The sequence below is a fragment of the Thalassophryne amazonica genome, chromosome 17, assembly GCF_902500255.1.
Source record: "Thalassophryne amazonica chromosome 17, fThaAma1.1, whole genome shotgun sequence".
Lineage (NCBI taxonomy): Eukaryota > Metazoa > Chordata > Actinopteri > Batrachoidiformes > Batrachoididae > Thalassophryne > Thalassophryne amazonica.
The window spans coordinates 7,280,538-7,297,795 of record NC_047119.1 but is presented as its reverse complement, the minus strand read 5'-3'; the positions used below and the strand labels follow the sequence as shown (position 1 = coordinate 7,297,795).

The 17,258-nt window shown below is 40.9% G+C and overlaps 1 protein-coding gene across 4 annotated transcripts in view; it reads left to right on the top strand.

Annotated features, from left to right (window-relative positions):
• erbin (erbb2 interacting protein) overlaps positions 1–16,140 on the top strand; it is a 134,643-nt gene extending 118,503 nt beyond the window's left edge. The window contains exons 17-27 of one of the 4 annotated variants that reach the window (XM_034191589.1): positions 6,689–6,862; positions 7,217–7,399; positions 7,500–7,617; positions 7,734–7,917; positions 8,121–9,606; positions 10,888–11,031; positions 14,279–14,335; positions 14,465–14,632; positions 14,761–14,853; positions 14,991–15,065; positions 15,160–16,140. In XM_034191589.1, the coding sequence (XP_034047480.1) occupies positions 6,689–6,862; positions 7,217–7,399; positions 7,500–7,617; positions 7,734–7,917; positions 8,121–9,606; positions 10,888–11,031; positions 14,279–14,335; positions 14,465–14,632; positions 14,761–14,853; positions 14,991–15,065; positions 15,160–15,267 (2,790 nt within the window). In that variant the 3' untranslated portion in view covers positions 15,268–16,140. Of the gene's footprint in view, positions 1–6,688; positions 6,863–7,216; positions 7,400–7,490; positions 7,618–7,733; positions 7,918–8,120; positions 9,607–10,887; positions 11,032–14,278; positions 14,336–14,464; positions 14,633–14,760; positions 14,854–14,990; positions 15,066–15,159 lie in introns of all 4 variants that reach the window. The other 3 variants (XM_034191587.1, XM_034191591.1, XM_034191590.1) reach the window with 3 other exon arrangements.
• Positions 16,141–17,258: the final 1,118 nt, after the last annotated feature.

The following is a 17,258-nucleotide window of genomic DNA, read 5'->3' as shown; positions in this document are numbered from 1 at the left end:
GAAGGTCCCAGTGAGCACAGTGGCCTCCATCATCCGTAGCTGGAAGAAGTTCGGATACATCAGAACTCTTCCTGGAGCTGGCGGCTCATCTAAACTGAGCAATTGGGGGAGAAAGGCCTCTCCAAAGAGCTCTAGCATTCTTCTGTGGAGAGAGGAGAACCTTCCAGAAGATCAATCATCTCTGCAGCAATCCACCAATCAGGTCTGTATGGTAGAGTGGCCAGATGGAAACTACTCCTTAGTAAAAGGCACATGGCAGCCCACCTGAAGGACTCTCAGACCATGAAAAACAAAATTCTCTGGTCGGATGAGACAAAGACTGAACTCTTTGGCGTGAACGCCAGGCATCATGTTTGGAGGAAACCAGGCACCATCCCTACAGTGAAGCATGGTGCATGAATTAAAAGATTAAAAAACCCCATAAAAGAATAAAAAATAAAAAAGCATAGTAACACAATATGCCAGCCATACGAAAGAGAAAACAAGTACTTAAGTCTGGACTTGAAAGTCTCCACAGAATCTGACTGCATTGTTGATGCAGGGAGATCATTCCACAAAAAGGGGCACGATAAGAAAAAGCTTTATGACCTGCAGACGTTTTATTCACCAGAGGGACACAAAGTAATCCTGCAAACGCAAAGCCTGGGCCGGTACGTAGTGTTTAAGTAGATCAGGTAAGTAGGGAGGTGTCAGTCTGTGAACAATTTTATAGGCTGGGAGTGGCTTCAGGACAACTCTGTGAATGTCCTTGAGTGCCCCAGCCAGAGCACAGACCTGAATCTAATTGAACATCACTGGTGATATCTGAAAATGGCTGTGCACCGACACTCCCCATCCAACCTGATGGAGCTTGAGAGGTGCTGCAAAGGAGAACGAGCAAAACTGCCCAAAGATAAGTGCATCAAGCTTGTGGCATCATATTCAAGAAGACTTGAGGGTGTAATTGATGCCAAAGGTGCATCAACAAAGTAGTGAGCAAAGGCTGTGAATACTTATGTACACGTGATTTCTTAGTTTTTTATTTTTAATATATTTGCAAAAAATTAAAAAAAACTTTTTTCATGTCATTATGGGGTGTTGTGAGTAGAATTTTGAGGGGAAAAAAATGAATTTATTGCATTTTGGAATAAGGCTGCAACATAACAAAATGTGGAAAAGTGAAGTGCTGTGAAGGCTTTACAAATGCACTTTGTCATGTTCATATGTTAACATAAGAACATAAGAGACTTTGTAATAAACATCTAAACTTCATTAAATGTTAAATTAACTTTGTTAATATTGAACAACTATCAGTGGACTTAGTGGACACCAGGACACTACGATTAAGAAGGTGTCATAAGCAGCTTGATCGGCTTGTCTTTATTTTGCGATATGGTCATGTTAACAGATGCCAACATGTCCCAAGATAGGAGGGTCACTGGTGCTCACCTGCATCCATTAGAAGCCAAAATTTCAGGGTTGAATATGCAGTGTTTACAGAGTTTTTGCCACTGACTGACTCCTTTCCCCTGCTAATTGCATTTAATTTACAAACTGACTACCAGTGCTGTGATACAGCCACACATCGGATCTGTTATGTCTTTTCCTTACTGTTGACTGCCTCTACTGGTGGTTGGCTCTCACTGCGGTATTGTATCACTTCATGTTCCGGAGCACAGCGGTGTTTTGCTGTATCTGTTAGCTGTTTAATCTGCGCAGTTAGATTGATCTATTTAACTAGATAACGATTTGTTTCACAGTGTAATCTTCACATGCCTTAACTAAAGCACTCCCTCTGCTGAATCACCTCTAAATTATTTACACATTATTCACTTTGTGTGTTTTTAGGAATCCGCTAGCTTAGCACAGCTACTAGCTCTTAGCCGGTTTAGCATGGCGGCTTCTCCTGTCTCTCCCGCACTTTTCTGCTCTGGGTGTGAAATGTTTAGTTATTCCTCGGCCTCCTTTAGCAGTAATGGTACTTGTAATAAGTGTAGCTTATTCGTAGCTTTGGAGGCCAGGCTGGGCGAATTGGAGACTCGGCTCTGCACCTTGGAAAATCCTACAGCTAGCCAGGCCCCTGTAGTCGGTGCGGACCAAGGTAGCTTAGCCGTCGTTAGTTCCCCTCCAGCGGATCCCGAGCAGCCGGGAAAGCAGGCCGACTGGGTGACTGTGAGGAGGAAGCGTAGTCCTAAACAGAAGCCCCGTGTACACCGCCAACCCGTTCACATTTCTAACCATTTTTCCCCACTCGGCGACACACCCGCCGAGGAACAAACTCTGGTTATTGGCGACTCTGTTTTGAGAAATGTGAAGTTAGCGACACCAGCAACCATAGTCAATTGTCTTCCGGGAGCCAGAGCAGGCGACATTGAAGGAAATTTGAAACTGCTGGCTAAGGCTAAGCGTAAATTTGGTAAGATTGTAATTCACGTCGGCAGTAATGACACCCGGTTACGCCAATCGGAGGTCACTAAAATTAACATTGAATCGGTGTGTAACTTTGCAAAAACAATGTCGGACTCTGTAGTTTTCCCTGGGCCACTCCCCAGTCGGACCGGGAGTGACATGTTTAGCCGCATGTTCTCCCTGAATTGCTGGCTGTCTGAGTGGTGTCCAAAAAATGAGGTGGGCTTCATAGATAATTGGCAAAGCTTCTGGGGAAAACCTGGTCTTGTTAGGAGAGACAGCATCCATCCCACTTTGGATGGAGCAGCTCTCATTTCTAGAAATCTGGCCAATTTTCTTAAATCCTCCAAACCGTGACTATCCAGGGTTGGGACCAGGAAGCAGAGTTGTAGTCTTACACACCTCTCTGCAGCTTCTCTCCCCCTGCCATCCCCTCATTACCCCATCCCCGTAGAGACGGTACCTGCTCCCAGACCACTAATAACCAGTAAAAATCTATTTAAGCATAAAAATTCAAAAGTAAAAAATAATATAGCACCTTCAACTGCACCACAGACTAAAACAGTTAAATGTGGTCTATTAAACATTAGATCTCTCTCTTCTAAGTCCCTGTTAGTAAATGATATAATAATTGATCAACATATCGATTTATTCTGCCTTACAGAAACCTGGTTACAGCAGGATGAATATGTTAGTTTAAATGAGTCAACACCCCCGAGTCACACTAACTGCCAGAACGTTCGTAGCACGGGCCGAGGCGGAGGATTAGCAGCAATCTTCCACTCCAGCTTATTAATTAATCAAAAACCCAGACAGAGCTTGAATTCATTTGAAAGCTTGACTCTTAGTCTTGTCCATCCAAATTGGAAGTCCCAAAAACCAGTTTTATTTGTTGTTATCTATCATCCACCTGGTTGTTACTGTGAGTTTCTCTGTGAATTTTCGGACCTTTTGTCTGACTTAGTGCTTAGCTCAGATAAGATAATTATAGTGGGCGATTTTAACATCCACACAGATGCTGAGAATGACGGCCTCAACACTGCATTTAATCTATTGTTAGACTCGATTGGCTTTGCTCAAAATGTAAATGAGTCCAGCCACCACTTTAATCATACCTTAGATCTTGTTCTGACTTATGGTATGGAAATTGAAGACTTAACAGTATTCTCTGAAAACCTCCTTCTGTCTGATCATTTCTTAATAACATTTACATTTACTCTGATGGACTACCCAGCAGTGGGGAATAAGTTTCATTACAGTAGAAGTCTTTCAGAAAGCGCTGTAACTAGGTTTAAGGATATGATTCCTTCTTTATGTTCTCCAATGCCATATACCAATACAGGGCAGAGTAGCTACCTAAACTCTGTGAGTGAGATAGATTATCTCGTCAATAGTTTTATATCCTCTTTGAGGACAACTTTGGATGCTGTAGCTCCTCTGAAAAAGAGAGCTTTAAATCAGACGTGCCTGACTCCGTGGTATAACTCACAAACTTGCAGCTTAAAGCAGATAACCCGTAAGTTGGAGAGGAAATGGCGTCTCACTAATTTAGAAGATCTTCACTTAGCCTGGAAAAAGAGTCTGTTGCTCTATAAAAAAAAAAGCCCTCCGTAAAGCTAGGACATCGTACTACTCATCACTAATTGAAGAAAATAAGAACAACCCCAGGTTTCTTTTCAGCACTGTAGCCAGGCTGACAGAGTCAGAGCTCTGTTGAGCCGAGTATTCCTTTAACTTTAACTAGTAATGACTTCATGACTTTCTTTGCTAATAAAATTTTAACTATTAGAGAAATAATTACTCATAACCATCCCAAAGACATATCGTTCTCTTTGGCTGCTTTCAGTGATGCCGGTATTTGGTTAGACTCTTTCTCTCCGATTGTTCTGAGTTATTTTCATTAGTTACTTCCTCCAAACCATCAACATGTCTATTAGACCCCATTCCTACCAGGCTGCTCAAGGAAGCCCTACCATTAATTAATGCTTCGATCTTAAATATGATCAATTTATCTTTATTAGTTGGCTATGTACCACAGGCTTTTAAGGTGGCAGTAATTAAACCATTACTTAAAAAGCCATCACTTGACCCAGCTATCTTAGCTAATTATAGGCCAATCTCCAACCTTCCTTTTCTCTCAGAAATTCTTGAAAGGGTAGTTGTAAAACAGCTAACTGATCTATTTGAAGAGTTTCAGTCAGGGTTTAGAATTCATCATAGTACAGAAACAGCATTAGTGAAGGTTCCAAATGATCTTCTTATGGCCTCAGACAGTGGACTCATCTCTGTGCTTGTTCTGTTAGACCTCAGTGCTGCTTTTGATACTGTTGACCATAAACTTTTATTACAGAGATTAGAGCATGCCATAGGTATTAAAGGCACTGCGCTGCAGTGGTTTGAATCATATTTATCTAATAGATTACAATTTGTTCATGTAAATGGGGAATCTTCTTCACAGACTAAGGTTAATTATGGAGTTCCACAAGGTTCTGTGCTAGGACCAATTTTATTCACTTTATCCATGCTTCCCCTAGGCAGTATTAAGCATTTAAATTTTCATTGTTACGCAGATGATACTCAGCTTTATCTATCCATGAAGCCAGAGGACACACACCAATTAGCTAAACTGCAGGATTGTCTTACGGACATAAAGACATGAATGACCTCTAATTTCCTGCTTTTAAACTCAGATAAAACTGAAGTTATTGTACTTTGCCCCACAAATCTTAGAAACATGGTGTCTAACCAGATCCTTACTCTGGATGGCATTATCCTGACCTCTAGTAATACTGTGAGAAATCTTGTAGTCATTTTTGATCAGGATATGTCATTCAATGCGCATATTAAACAAATATGTAGGACTGCTTTTTTGCATTTGCGCAATATCTCTAAAATTAGAAAGGTCTTGTCTCAGACTGATGCTGAAAAACTAATTCATGCATTTATTTCCTCTAGGCTGGACTATTGTAATTCATTATTATCAGGTTGTCCTAAAACTTCCCTGAAAAGCCTTCAGTTAATTCAAAATGCTGCAGCTAGAGTACTGACAGGGACTAGAAGGAGAGAGCATATTTCACCCATATTGGCCTCTCTTCATTGGCTTCCTGTTAATTCTAGAATAGAATTTAAAATTCTTCTTCTTACTTATAAGGTTTTGAATAATCAGGTCCCATCTTATCTTAGGGACCTCATAGTACCATATCACCCCAATAGAGCGCTTCGCTCTCAGACTGCAGGCTTACTTGTAGTTCCTAGGGTTTGTAAGAGTAGAATGGGAGGCAGAGCCTTCAGCTTTCAGGCTCCTCTCCTCTGGAACCAGCTCCCAATTCGGATCAGGGAGACAGACACCCTCTCTACTTTTAAGATTAGGCTTAAAACTTTCCTTTTTGCTAAAGCTTATAGTTAGGGCTGGATCAGGTGACCCTGAACCATCCCTTAGTTATGCTGCTATAGACTTAGACTGCTGGGGGGGCTCCCATGATGCACTGAGTGTTTCTTTCTCTTTTTGCTCTGTATGCACCACTCTGCATTTAATCATTAGTGCTTGATCTCTGCTCCCCTCCACAGCATGTCTTTTTCCTGATTCTCTCCGTCAGCCCCAACCAGTCCCAGCAGAAGACTGCCCCTCCCTGAGCCTGGTTCTGCTGGAGGTTTCTTCCTGTTAAAAGGGAGTTTTTCCTTCCCACTATCGCCAAGTGCTTGCTCACAGGGGGTCGTTTTGACCGTTGGGGTTTTTTCCGTAATTATTGTATGGCTTTGCCTTACAATATAAAGCGCCTTGGGGCAACTGTTTGTTGTGATTTGGCGCTATCTAAATAAAATTGATTTGATTTGTTATTATAACTGCAGCTTTTTCTGTAGTTTGTTTTCAGCATGTTTTCACTACATACTGTTATGTAAAACGTCTCTTCTGTAACACCTTCTGTTTTTAGATGGTTGCAGTTGTAAAAGACAGAGGATTTTTTTCCACTTAGAAATAGTTCCAGGCAAAAAGCCACATTATTGTCAATTGAAAAAAAATACGCAGTTTGCACCTAAAGGCCTGCATTAAATAGTCTGCACCACATTACCTCTGAAAAAATAGGCATGTGGCAGTCACCGTTTAAACTATGGAGTGGATCTGTGTACACAAAACAGAGCAATAAAATGATATCTTGAAAATTTGTTTTACTTCACAAATGGTTTGCGAACATGCATTTTATAGCGCTGCTGTCATGTCGGCTGGTGTGTCATTTTTGACAGAACTATTACCAAATAATGTTAATGGTCACTGTGCGTGTCTGTTTTTCTCTTCTTCCAGGAGGGACATCTGAAACGTTACCCGACCCCGTACCCAGATGAGTTGAAAAACATGGTGAAGACGGCCCATTCGGTGGCACACAGGCTGAAGGAGGATGAGCTGAGTGATGAGGCGGTGAGGGAAGCAAAATCTAATGAATGGAACCACATTGGAGTGCAGGATGTTGGCGTTAAGGTGCAACTTAATTCCTCTTTGCTTTTGAATGTTTTTCATATACATTTAAATAGGGCACTACAACTTAATGTTATATTAATACAAAAGTGTGATTTGGAGCAGTGTGATGGCCAAGTAGTTATTGCACTTACTTTCAAAACAGAAGGACATCCGACATTATAAAAAGAAATTACCTAAATTTTTAAAACACCTTTTGAATGAAAACATGAATTTCTGATTTATTTGAATTGAGTACTGGTTATATTAAATATTCTGACCTGCAGAAATACTGTGTGACTAAGCTTTAATAATTTTGTTAAAATAATGTCAACATTTTTTAACACATAACTGACCACCTGCTTTGTTCGTGAACAGGTGATTGACGACCCGGGTACCATTGGCATAGCGTTGGAGGTGGAGCCCGAAGTGTCAACCAACACATGTGCCCAAAACTCCATAACATCTGAATCTAAAGACACGTTGGAGTCTTACAGCTCCCAGAACGTCCCACTCAAATCTTCAGAGACATCTATGATGAACCACGAGGACACACTGGAGGTACACTTCACATTCTCTACTCTAGCCTTCAAAATTGTACATTTTCAAGGTTTTAAACGCAAAATACTGCTATAAAATTTAAAAGCATAAGTCTATACAGGATTCTGAGGAGTTGTCAGATGAAGAAGAGGAGATGAAGATTGCTGAGATGAGACCACCTCTTATTGAAATCTCCATCAACCAGCCTAAAGTAGTGACCTTAAGTAAGGACAAAAAAGGTAATATGAGACAGATTTGTGGTATCTGTCTCACTGAACTGTAGCATTTAAGTAAACAGCCCACTGGCTCTGATGAGATGTTTTACCTTTATGCCAATTGTCTACTTGATGAACAGATGATGTAAAAGATGCAGACTCTTTGCTGGATGACACAGTGGCCAACAGTAACCAGAACAACAGTAACTGCTCATCACCATCTAGAATGTCTGACTCTGTGTCACTGACCACAGACAGCAGTCAGGACAACTCTCTTTGCACACCAGAGCGAGAAGCAAAGATGCCATTTTTACCCAAGTGCAGGTACAACAATGTTCACCAGCAAGGATGACTTCATACACACAGTGGTGACCCAAATCTGATCACTTATATGGATTTGTTCAATGGATTGTTGATTCTCAAATACCACATTATCAAAATTCTAGGCTGCAAAAAAAAAAAAAAAAAAATGAGGGTGACATTAGGTAATTCAAATGCCTCTTGGATTTTTTTTTTGTTTGTTTTAGGCAACAAGATGAGAATATGAATGAAAATAAAGACACCACCCCTCTTCTTCATAATAGTAATGGCTCAGAAACGTCTCTTCAAGCCCTGTTGAAAACTCAGCAGACCCAGCCGGACAAAGTGGGTGACTACGACCTTTCTATGGAAGCTAGACTTGCTTTCATAGAGAAGGGAATTAATAATGGCATGAGAGATGCTTACACCAAGTGGGACCAGATCAATATGAATGTGACCAAGCTGCCAACTGACAACATGGTTCAGCTGGAGGAACCTGGCAAAACCAAGAATGGTTCAATAGCAAAGGTGGAACTTGATGGTAGGCAGGGTTTTAGCAATGGCAACATGGAACATGTACAGAATGGTAACCAACAGGTCAGTGACTGCATTGATAGTATTGGCCAAGCAGTAAGAGTGGAGACATCTGCTAGACATGTGTCCTCGACAGGAGTGACAGCTAGCAGTGACATGTCTCTCTCTCGCAGTACAGAGGAATTGTCTCCAGAGAAACTGTGCCCTCCCCACCAGGTGGTGAAGTCTCAGAGTGTCAGCAACATAGAAACAGGCATGAAGCTCTACTCATTTGATGATGACAGTGAATCCTGTGATGCATCTGCCATTAGGCTGGCAGGGGCCATCCCAGGGCCCGGAGCTCAGGGCCAGAGCATAGTCCGGAGCAAGTCGGCTTCCCTGCTCAATGATCAGACTCTACAAGTCTATCCTAGCACTTCTGCGTCTTCCTCAGACCTGCTTTCCGCATCTGCTAAAGCCCCTGCCAGCACCAGCAGGTATCCAGTCTCCTCTAGTATGGCCATGGGAATCCCTCCCCCTCAATATAATATACAGTACACAAGCAGTGCCATGCCTAAAGATGGTCTCCGGGCCCAGAGGACACCCATGCCTCCAGATCCCCAAGGATACCTCCCTTCCTCTCCACACTCACTAGCCAACACCAATTACTCCAACCGTAACCAGGCACCTCCTTACCCAATGCAGCCCCATCAGAGAGGGCTACCTGTGGGTCCTAAACCTGGGGACATGTGGGCTAAAGAAAGACTTCATGTATCTAGTGGCCAGCCAAGAAGCAGCACTCTACAAAGGCAAAGCAGCGGCACCTCCACAGTTTCCATGGGTGACTCAGGGCGCATGCAGGTGCCTGAAGGGGAATACATGACATATAGGGACATTCATACCCTCGCCAGGGGGCCTCTGGCAATGAGCCAAACCATGCAGAGGCCCCTCTCTGCTCGCACTTACAGCATTGATGCAACCGGTGCCCCCAGGCCTCGCAGCAGCCGGCCGCAGCCTCATGAGCTGCCAGAGAGAACCATGTCCGTCAGTGATTTCAACTACCAGCACAGCAGCCCCAGCAAGAGGCCGAACACTAGAGTGAAGTCTGAGCACTCGCTCCTAGACAGTGCACCAGGAAGGGTACCAGCTGACTGGAGGGACCAGGTCATGCGCCATATTGAAGCCAAGAAAATGGAAAAGGTAAAGATGTTATGAGTTGCTCAGTCTTAGAAATCTGCCCAGTGTGTGCAACTTGTGGCTCGTTAGTTAATTTCACAGTTGAATTGGTGTTTAACTGTTGTCTTCATAACAGTTGGAGTGGAGTCATGTTCACCGAGCATCAGTAGCTCCTGTACTGGGTGACCTTAGAACACCTAGTTTGGTCTGAGAAATACACAAAATATTTCTTAATGCTAAAAAGTATATTTGTGAGGAATTAAATGTAGTCCAGGGTGAATGATGCAGGGCCTTTACACAGTTCAGATGTTACACAAATAAAAATAAGTCGCTGCTTTTGATGTCATGATTTATTAAATTCAAGACAGTCTTTTCAATATATTCATTGTGGTATAAATCTGTGATTCAATGAAACAACAAATATCCATAATTTTTATGCATGTGCATCATGGTGCACACTGTAAGTAGTTGGCACACTTTGAACACGTTTTCACATCTGTTTTAATGGGAAAATAACTTCATTCAGGCTCCAGAATTAATTTGTAACGCTTTAAACTCAAACACTTACATTTCACCAATTGTAGCCTCTCTACAGTGGTTGCCAGTTTCTTTTAAAATAGTTTTTAAAATCTTACTTTTTAAAGCTCTCCGTGGATTGGCATCAAGCTGATTTTCAGATATATTAGATAAACCCCAGTATCTGAGAGCAGTAGTATTCTCATCTGTCCTACATGAAGCACTAGTATAGAATGACTATAGAGTGTTGCTCTATTGTTCTTGCATTAATGATAAATGTCCACCAGGTGGACATCTTGCTCCATTTCAGTAACCTTGGGAACAGGCTGCTGTGGGTCACGACAGTCAGTCTGTTGCTTGTATTAGTAGATGAAGACCAAAGCTAACCAGGTCTTTTCAGCTCCTGGCCCCAAGATTCTGGAATCCTGTGGATTTTTTTCTAATGTATTGATTCACCTCTGAAGACATGGCTTTATCGTTATTCCTGCTGTGATTTTATTTAAAGTAACATTGTTGTCTTTTACCTTTATATTGTTGTTGTAGTTGGCTTGTTTTTGTTTGTTTTTTTCTGCTTAGTATCATTTTTAAAAGCTGTGTAAGTAAAGTGTTACTACTACCACTACTAACCCCTTTGTATGCCAAATGTGTCAATGACTGCATGTTTTATATGTGCTATACCCTGTAAACCTTTTTGTTGTGTCTTTTACATCATCACTTATTTGGTGGATTGCATGGCCACCACTAACATGTTTGTTGGTGCTGGTTGCTCCATGTTGTCCCTCTGTTCAGAATGTGCTGTCTTGGTCCTATAATTCCAATTACGCTCTGCTGAGCTGGTCTCACTACGGCAGCTGTAGGGACATGCATGCCAGCCATGGCTCTCTGGTGTTTAGCCCCAGAGACGGACAGCCCTTCAGAGCTCTGGGCTCCTGTGTGAGTACTGAGACTTGTAGTTTGTTGATGCAGCTTATACTAATTCAGTACTGCTGGCTCCTACTAGTTTAATATCCTTTAAAAAGACAATCAAATAATTCCTTCCCTGCGGCATATTGAGAAGTGTTCACTAATACTCATCTTTTACTTGTATTTCATAGAAGGGAAACATCTCCCCCATGTTCTGGTTTGTAGTGACCACAAACCCTTTGTGATTCATGCGTCTTTCTGGGGGGGGGGGACTAAAGGATACTAATAGGATTTTTTGTAGTTCTCAACATGGTTTTGTTGTCATTAATCAAAAATAATCAGTAGGTTGGATCGTTTTTGTTAATGCCTCTAAATCTAGCCAACAGTAAAAACCGTGTTATTCAGCAGGTGCTTAGTGGACATTAACACTGCCTAAGCTAATTTCTTTCTAAACTCATGATCATGCGTGTTTCATATATGTATGATTGTTGGGTTTGGCACAAAACATCCTTGTAAACTTTAGATGTGCTTTCATATCATTATCCACATGACTGTTTCCTCCATTCACCCTGTGATGCTAATGTCTGAACAACCATTTCCTTCTCCTTGAAATCATTATTTTGCACATTATACTGATCACTGTAGACTAATTTTCTAACCTCTGTGTGTGACCAGTTGTCTGTCGAGTTATTGACCCAACTCGGATATAACTCGAGGGGGGGCTGTTGTTGGGACTCGGCATATTACTTGCCACAACTTAGGAAACATCAGTTAACCTTGTACTGGTTTTGAACTTGTTCCAACTTTATGGGAGTACAAACTTATAGCTATCTCAGCTTAAGTCACACTCAACTCAGAATAGCTTGGTGTAAACTCAACAGAACACAAGTGTGCAACTTTCATAGCAAACGCGTAAAGGGTTACCCCGAGTACAAATTGATCAAGATCTACAAGTTTGAAAGGACGTCAGCACAACTCTGAAGTGAGTTCATCCGGAGTGTATCCGATTCATGAAGAGTTAACCCATGCTGTCCAGAGTGAGGAGTTACAAGTTTGGAAAAACATCAACACAACTGTGAAACAGGTTTTCACAGTGTATATCGATTTAGGCTGTTAGTCCATGTGGTCTAGAATGAGTTGATCTGGAGCTACAAGTTTGGAAGGAGGTCAGCACGACTTTGAAATAACTTCGCCAGGAGTGTATAATAAGTGAGGCCAAATTACCCCTGAGTTGTCCAAAGTTACACCAGGTTTGCCCAGCTTAGTAAGAGTTAAGCCAAGTTAGTTTATAGTTTAACCGTGTTGCTGAAAATTTGGAACATGTTCAAATCCAGTACTAGTTTAACAAACCTTTTCCATCTTGTGCTGAGTTGTAGTCTGAGTTGTATGCGAACTATTACAAGTCACTATGCTGACATTTCGCCCCAGTCAGTTTTGCTTCCAAGGCATTTTGCCCCAACTACATAACTGCGTAGTATTCTTAAACTGGTAAGGTAGTACATGTTTAGGTATGCTTTATTTTGTTTGAGAATGTATGAGAAAGACAGTAGGGTGTGTAAGGTTAGATCATGTAAAAAAAAAAAAAAACCAATCGGCAAAAGTCATCCCAACTACCAAAAGCCCAGAGTGTCTTTCCAACAGCACCGAAAATGCCACACGCAACACCGGTTTGTTTCTAAGTTTATGTTGTCAAATAAAAGGTGTGAAATACCGTTTTTACCCGAGGTCATCAAAATATGGCAATTGGGTATTGCGAAGGCTTTGTGTCCATCCATCCATCCGTCTGTCTCTGTCTGTGCTCAGTATGAGCGTAGTGTTTCTGCCAGGGTCTTCAAATTCACAGGGAACATTCTTGGAACACAGACCTTGGACAAGTTCAAAGATGGCTAACCTTGACCTATTTTAAGGGGTCAAAAGATCTCATTCTGTTTCCTATTTTTATGCTATGAATCATGCAAACCCATTTTTTGTGGGGGGGGCAGCCAGTCAGAGTAGAGAGGCACCGTGACCCCACCGGCTGGTGTCTCTGTGGCTGCAAATTCAACATGGCGGAATCTGCTCTGAAACCGCAGCCTTTCTGTGTAAATCTAACAGGTTTCTCATATATTATGTAAACGCTAGAGAGGAATAAACACTTATAAAAACTGAATATTCTGTTTTTGTAACCTGATAACACCTCTGGAGTGATTTACAAGACATCTCGCGGACATCAGCATTCACGCGCAGCACATGCGGTCAAAGGTAACTTCTACTCTCTTCAAAAGCTCATGTATGCGCACACACACGCCTTCCTGCAGAAGTCGTTAAAACGTAAATAAAATATTGTTTAGGTAAAGTTGAGGCTGCGGCACACTCCATTTCCTAATAAAATGTTCTGTAATTTATGTCTGTATCATGGCCCAAGCAGAGGGTCACCCCTTTGAGTCTGGTCTGCTTGAGGTTTCTTCCTCAGAGGGAGTTTTCCTTATTACTGCTTCTCTGGGGGTTTGTAAGGTTAGACCTTACTTGTGTGAAGCACCTTGAGGCAACTCTGTTGTGATTTGGCGCTATATAAAGGAAAATAAATTGAAATATCGTTTGTTTTCTGCAACGTCAGTATAAACATACAGTATAAACACTTATTTCCATTGCTTGTGAAGTGATCACGTGACAAAATAGAAGTGCTTGATTGAACATGTAAAAATTGTAAATAAGATGATAGGATCTTAATAATTAATGTAAAAACAATAATTGCATAATTATATATAGTTTGCACTAGAAAACCAATTACACAACTGAAAATTATAAAGAAGCCTGTGCTCATACGGCTGAGGGTATTTTAGCATTGCCTTATATTTAAATTTGTCATCTAAAGTAAAGAGATGCTGTGTGGCATGTGTAACCATGAATGGGTGTTATGAGCTAAAAAAAAAACAAAAAAACAGTGAAATATTTATTTTTTAAATTTGTTCTTATCTTAAATAATGTGATATAACGTATGTAACATCCCAGGGTAACTCGAGTGGCCAATATACTATAGTTTATATTGGGGGGGCAAAAGAGCAAAGTTGAGGTGGTGAAGAGGTGTCTAGTTTCCCTTTTGAGTGACCTGATAGTACTTGAATCTCCACCATGGACGTATGTACCGTTTTTCCAAATCGGCACCTCACTAACTGTATTAGTAGGCTTGAAAAACATTCAGGGCAAAACTAATTATCCCTGTTACCAGTTTTTCTTGGTTGTAATTGAAGTGGGTAGGATGGCTCCAGTGTTAAATCTTAACTTTCTTCCCTTTCAGGATGAAGTGTTTGGTCCTCAGGGGCAGCAGAGCTACGCCACAGACCCTCACAGAAAAGTAGGCAAAACATATGGAATAGCAAAAATTGAAAGCCGAAAAAAAAAAATCCTTTGGAGAAGGCATTGTCGGCACACACAGAATATCTGCACCGCTATTATTAATCAGTGTGTGTTCTTATTTTTCAAGGTGCCTTTGATGAACGGTCAGATGGGCCCTTCTGTTCATCCACAGATGAGCCAGATGTCCATGGGTCGCCACCCTTCCAGAGAGCAACTTATTGACTACCTGATGCTCAAAGTCTCCCACCAGTCCCAGGGTCCCCCACGTGTCCCACACGACACACTGCAGAAAGAAGTGAGCAATGTTTAGCTTCTCGTTTTAAAAGAAATAGCATGTTCATGGCTACCTGCTGAGATAAAGGTATAACTACCGAAAAATAAACAGAGGAGGGTCGAAAATTAATGTATGTGGGTGTCTTTCAGATCCGTGTGAAAGTGGAGAAGAATCCAGAGTTGGGTTTCAGCATATCTGGAGGATTGGGAGGCCGGGGAAACCCCTTTCATCCAGATGATAATGTACAGTCACATGTTTTCTTTTTCTTTTTCTTTTTCTTTTTTTTTGTCCACAGATATTTAAGTATTTCACATCGTCTATTTTATATAGTCTATAAAAAAACATTGGCGTTATGTTTCATGTCATATTTTATATTCAGGGCATATTTGTCACGAGGGTTCAGCCAGAGGGTCCAGCGTCCAAGATTCTTCAGCCTGGAGATAAAATTATCCAGGTATTCTGTCATTTGTACAAATTTGACAAAAATTTCCTGTCAAAGTTAAGAGGAAGTCTTTCCAGCATGTCAAATAACTTCTGTGTCTTTGCAGGCGAACGGATACAGCTTTGTGAATATTGATCATGGGAATGCAGTGTCCCTGCTGAAAACTTTTCCAAACACTGTGGATTTAACAATCATACGAGAAATACAAGCATAGACTCAACCGAAACCGACCTCTCACACAGGACACGACAGACAGAGAGAAAATGATGTTGGCTCATATTTTTTTATACAGAAGAAACTGTTGTGTTCATAACTGTTTAGACTATTTATAGTACAGATCTTGGGAGCCTGGACTGATTGGGCAAAAACCACTGGATGTCAGGGATCGAAGGGAGAAGAATTGGAGCAAACATCTGCAAGTACAAGTCCTCAAAAGGCTATCACTGTGGTATATATTTTTATATGAATGAAACTGACCTGCTCTGATGCAAAAATGTACTGTGGTCTCTGTATAGAACCCCCAACCCCACCCCTGGTTCAAAACTCATTAACCTTCATCATGAGGTAGGTTTTATTTGTTCATTCTGACATAAAATGACAGTGACCACTAGGGGGCAGGGCTCCCTCTTTTACATCATTCAGTTTTCCTGTTTTTACCACCAGTTTTAATTTGTAAATGTTGAAAACCATTTTCTGATTTGCCGAATGATCTCACATGTGGGACAGTGTTACGTGCTTTTCTTGTGAAGAAGAATGTTGGATAAGATGGTTTTTGTTGTTTGTTTTGGGAGGATTTTTCCCCCATTTCTGGAACAGTTGAAGAAACCCAATGATGTAGAGCTGTGAAAAATTAATCCATTCACCCCACCTGCTTCCAACACAACTGACATATCACCTGGAACCAGAGCGCTAATCGTGCTGCCACCAGTTTGTGTAAAGGAACCGTAACTGCTCTGTTACAGAATAGGGCTGCAACCAACAATTACTTTCATAATCAATCAGTTTAGTTGATTACTTGTTGGGTCCAATTTAAAAAAAAAAAAAAAAAAGGTGAAAAATGTTGATAGGTGTTTTCCAGAGACCAAGATGAGGCCTTCATGTGTCTTTTGTCCATAGCACAAAGATATTCAGTTTACTGCCAGAGAGGAGTGAAGCATTTAGTAAAATAAACCAGAAAATATTCACATTTAAGAAGATAAAATCAAACAATTTGGATTATTTTTTTATAATCAATTACACTATGTATCACAATTTTTGTTCCTGGCTTCTAAGTGTTATATTTCAACTGCTTATGTCTAAAGTCTATGGAAAAATGACTACATTCAGCACAAACTTCGATTTTATTTTTTTTAACGTTCTAGAAAGTTCTAAAAGTTTCTTGAAATTTCTAGATAATTCTGGAAACTTCTAGAAAATTCTGGACAGTTCTAGCAGTTAAAAAATATTCTAGAAGACTACTCAGTACAACCCCTGGCAAAAATTATGGAATCACCGGCCTCGGAGGATGTTCATTCAGTTGTTTAATTTTGTAGAAAAAAAGCAGATCACAGACATGACACAAAACTAAAGTCATTTCAAATGGTAACTTTCTGGCTTTAAGAAACACTATAAGAAATCAGGAAAAATAATTGTGGCAGTCAGTAACGGTTACTTTTTTAGACCAAGCAGAGGGAAAAAAATATGGACTCACTCAATTCTGAGGAATAAATTATGGAATCACCCTGTAAATTTTCATCCCCAAAACTAACACCTGCATCAAATCAGATCTGCGCATTAGTGATCACACCTTGGAGAGCTGTTGCACCAAGTGGACTGACATGAATTATGGCTCCAACATGAGAGATGTCAATTGAAACAAAGGAGAGGATTATCAAACTCTTAAAAGAGGGTAAATCACGCAATGTTGCAAAAGATGTTGGTTGTTCACAGTCAGCTGTGTCTAAACTCTGGACCAAATACAAAAATGGGAAGGTTGTTAAAGGCAAACATACTGGTAGACCAAGGAAGACATCAAAGCATCAAGACAGAAAACTTAAAGCAATATGTCTCAAAAATCGAAAATGCACAACAAAACAAATGAGGAACGAATGGGAGGAAACTGGAGTCAACGTCTGTGACCGAACTGTAAGAAACCGCCTAAAGGAAATGGGATTTACATACAGAAAAGCTAAACAAAAGCCACCATTAACACCTACCCTTACCAAA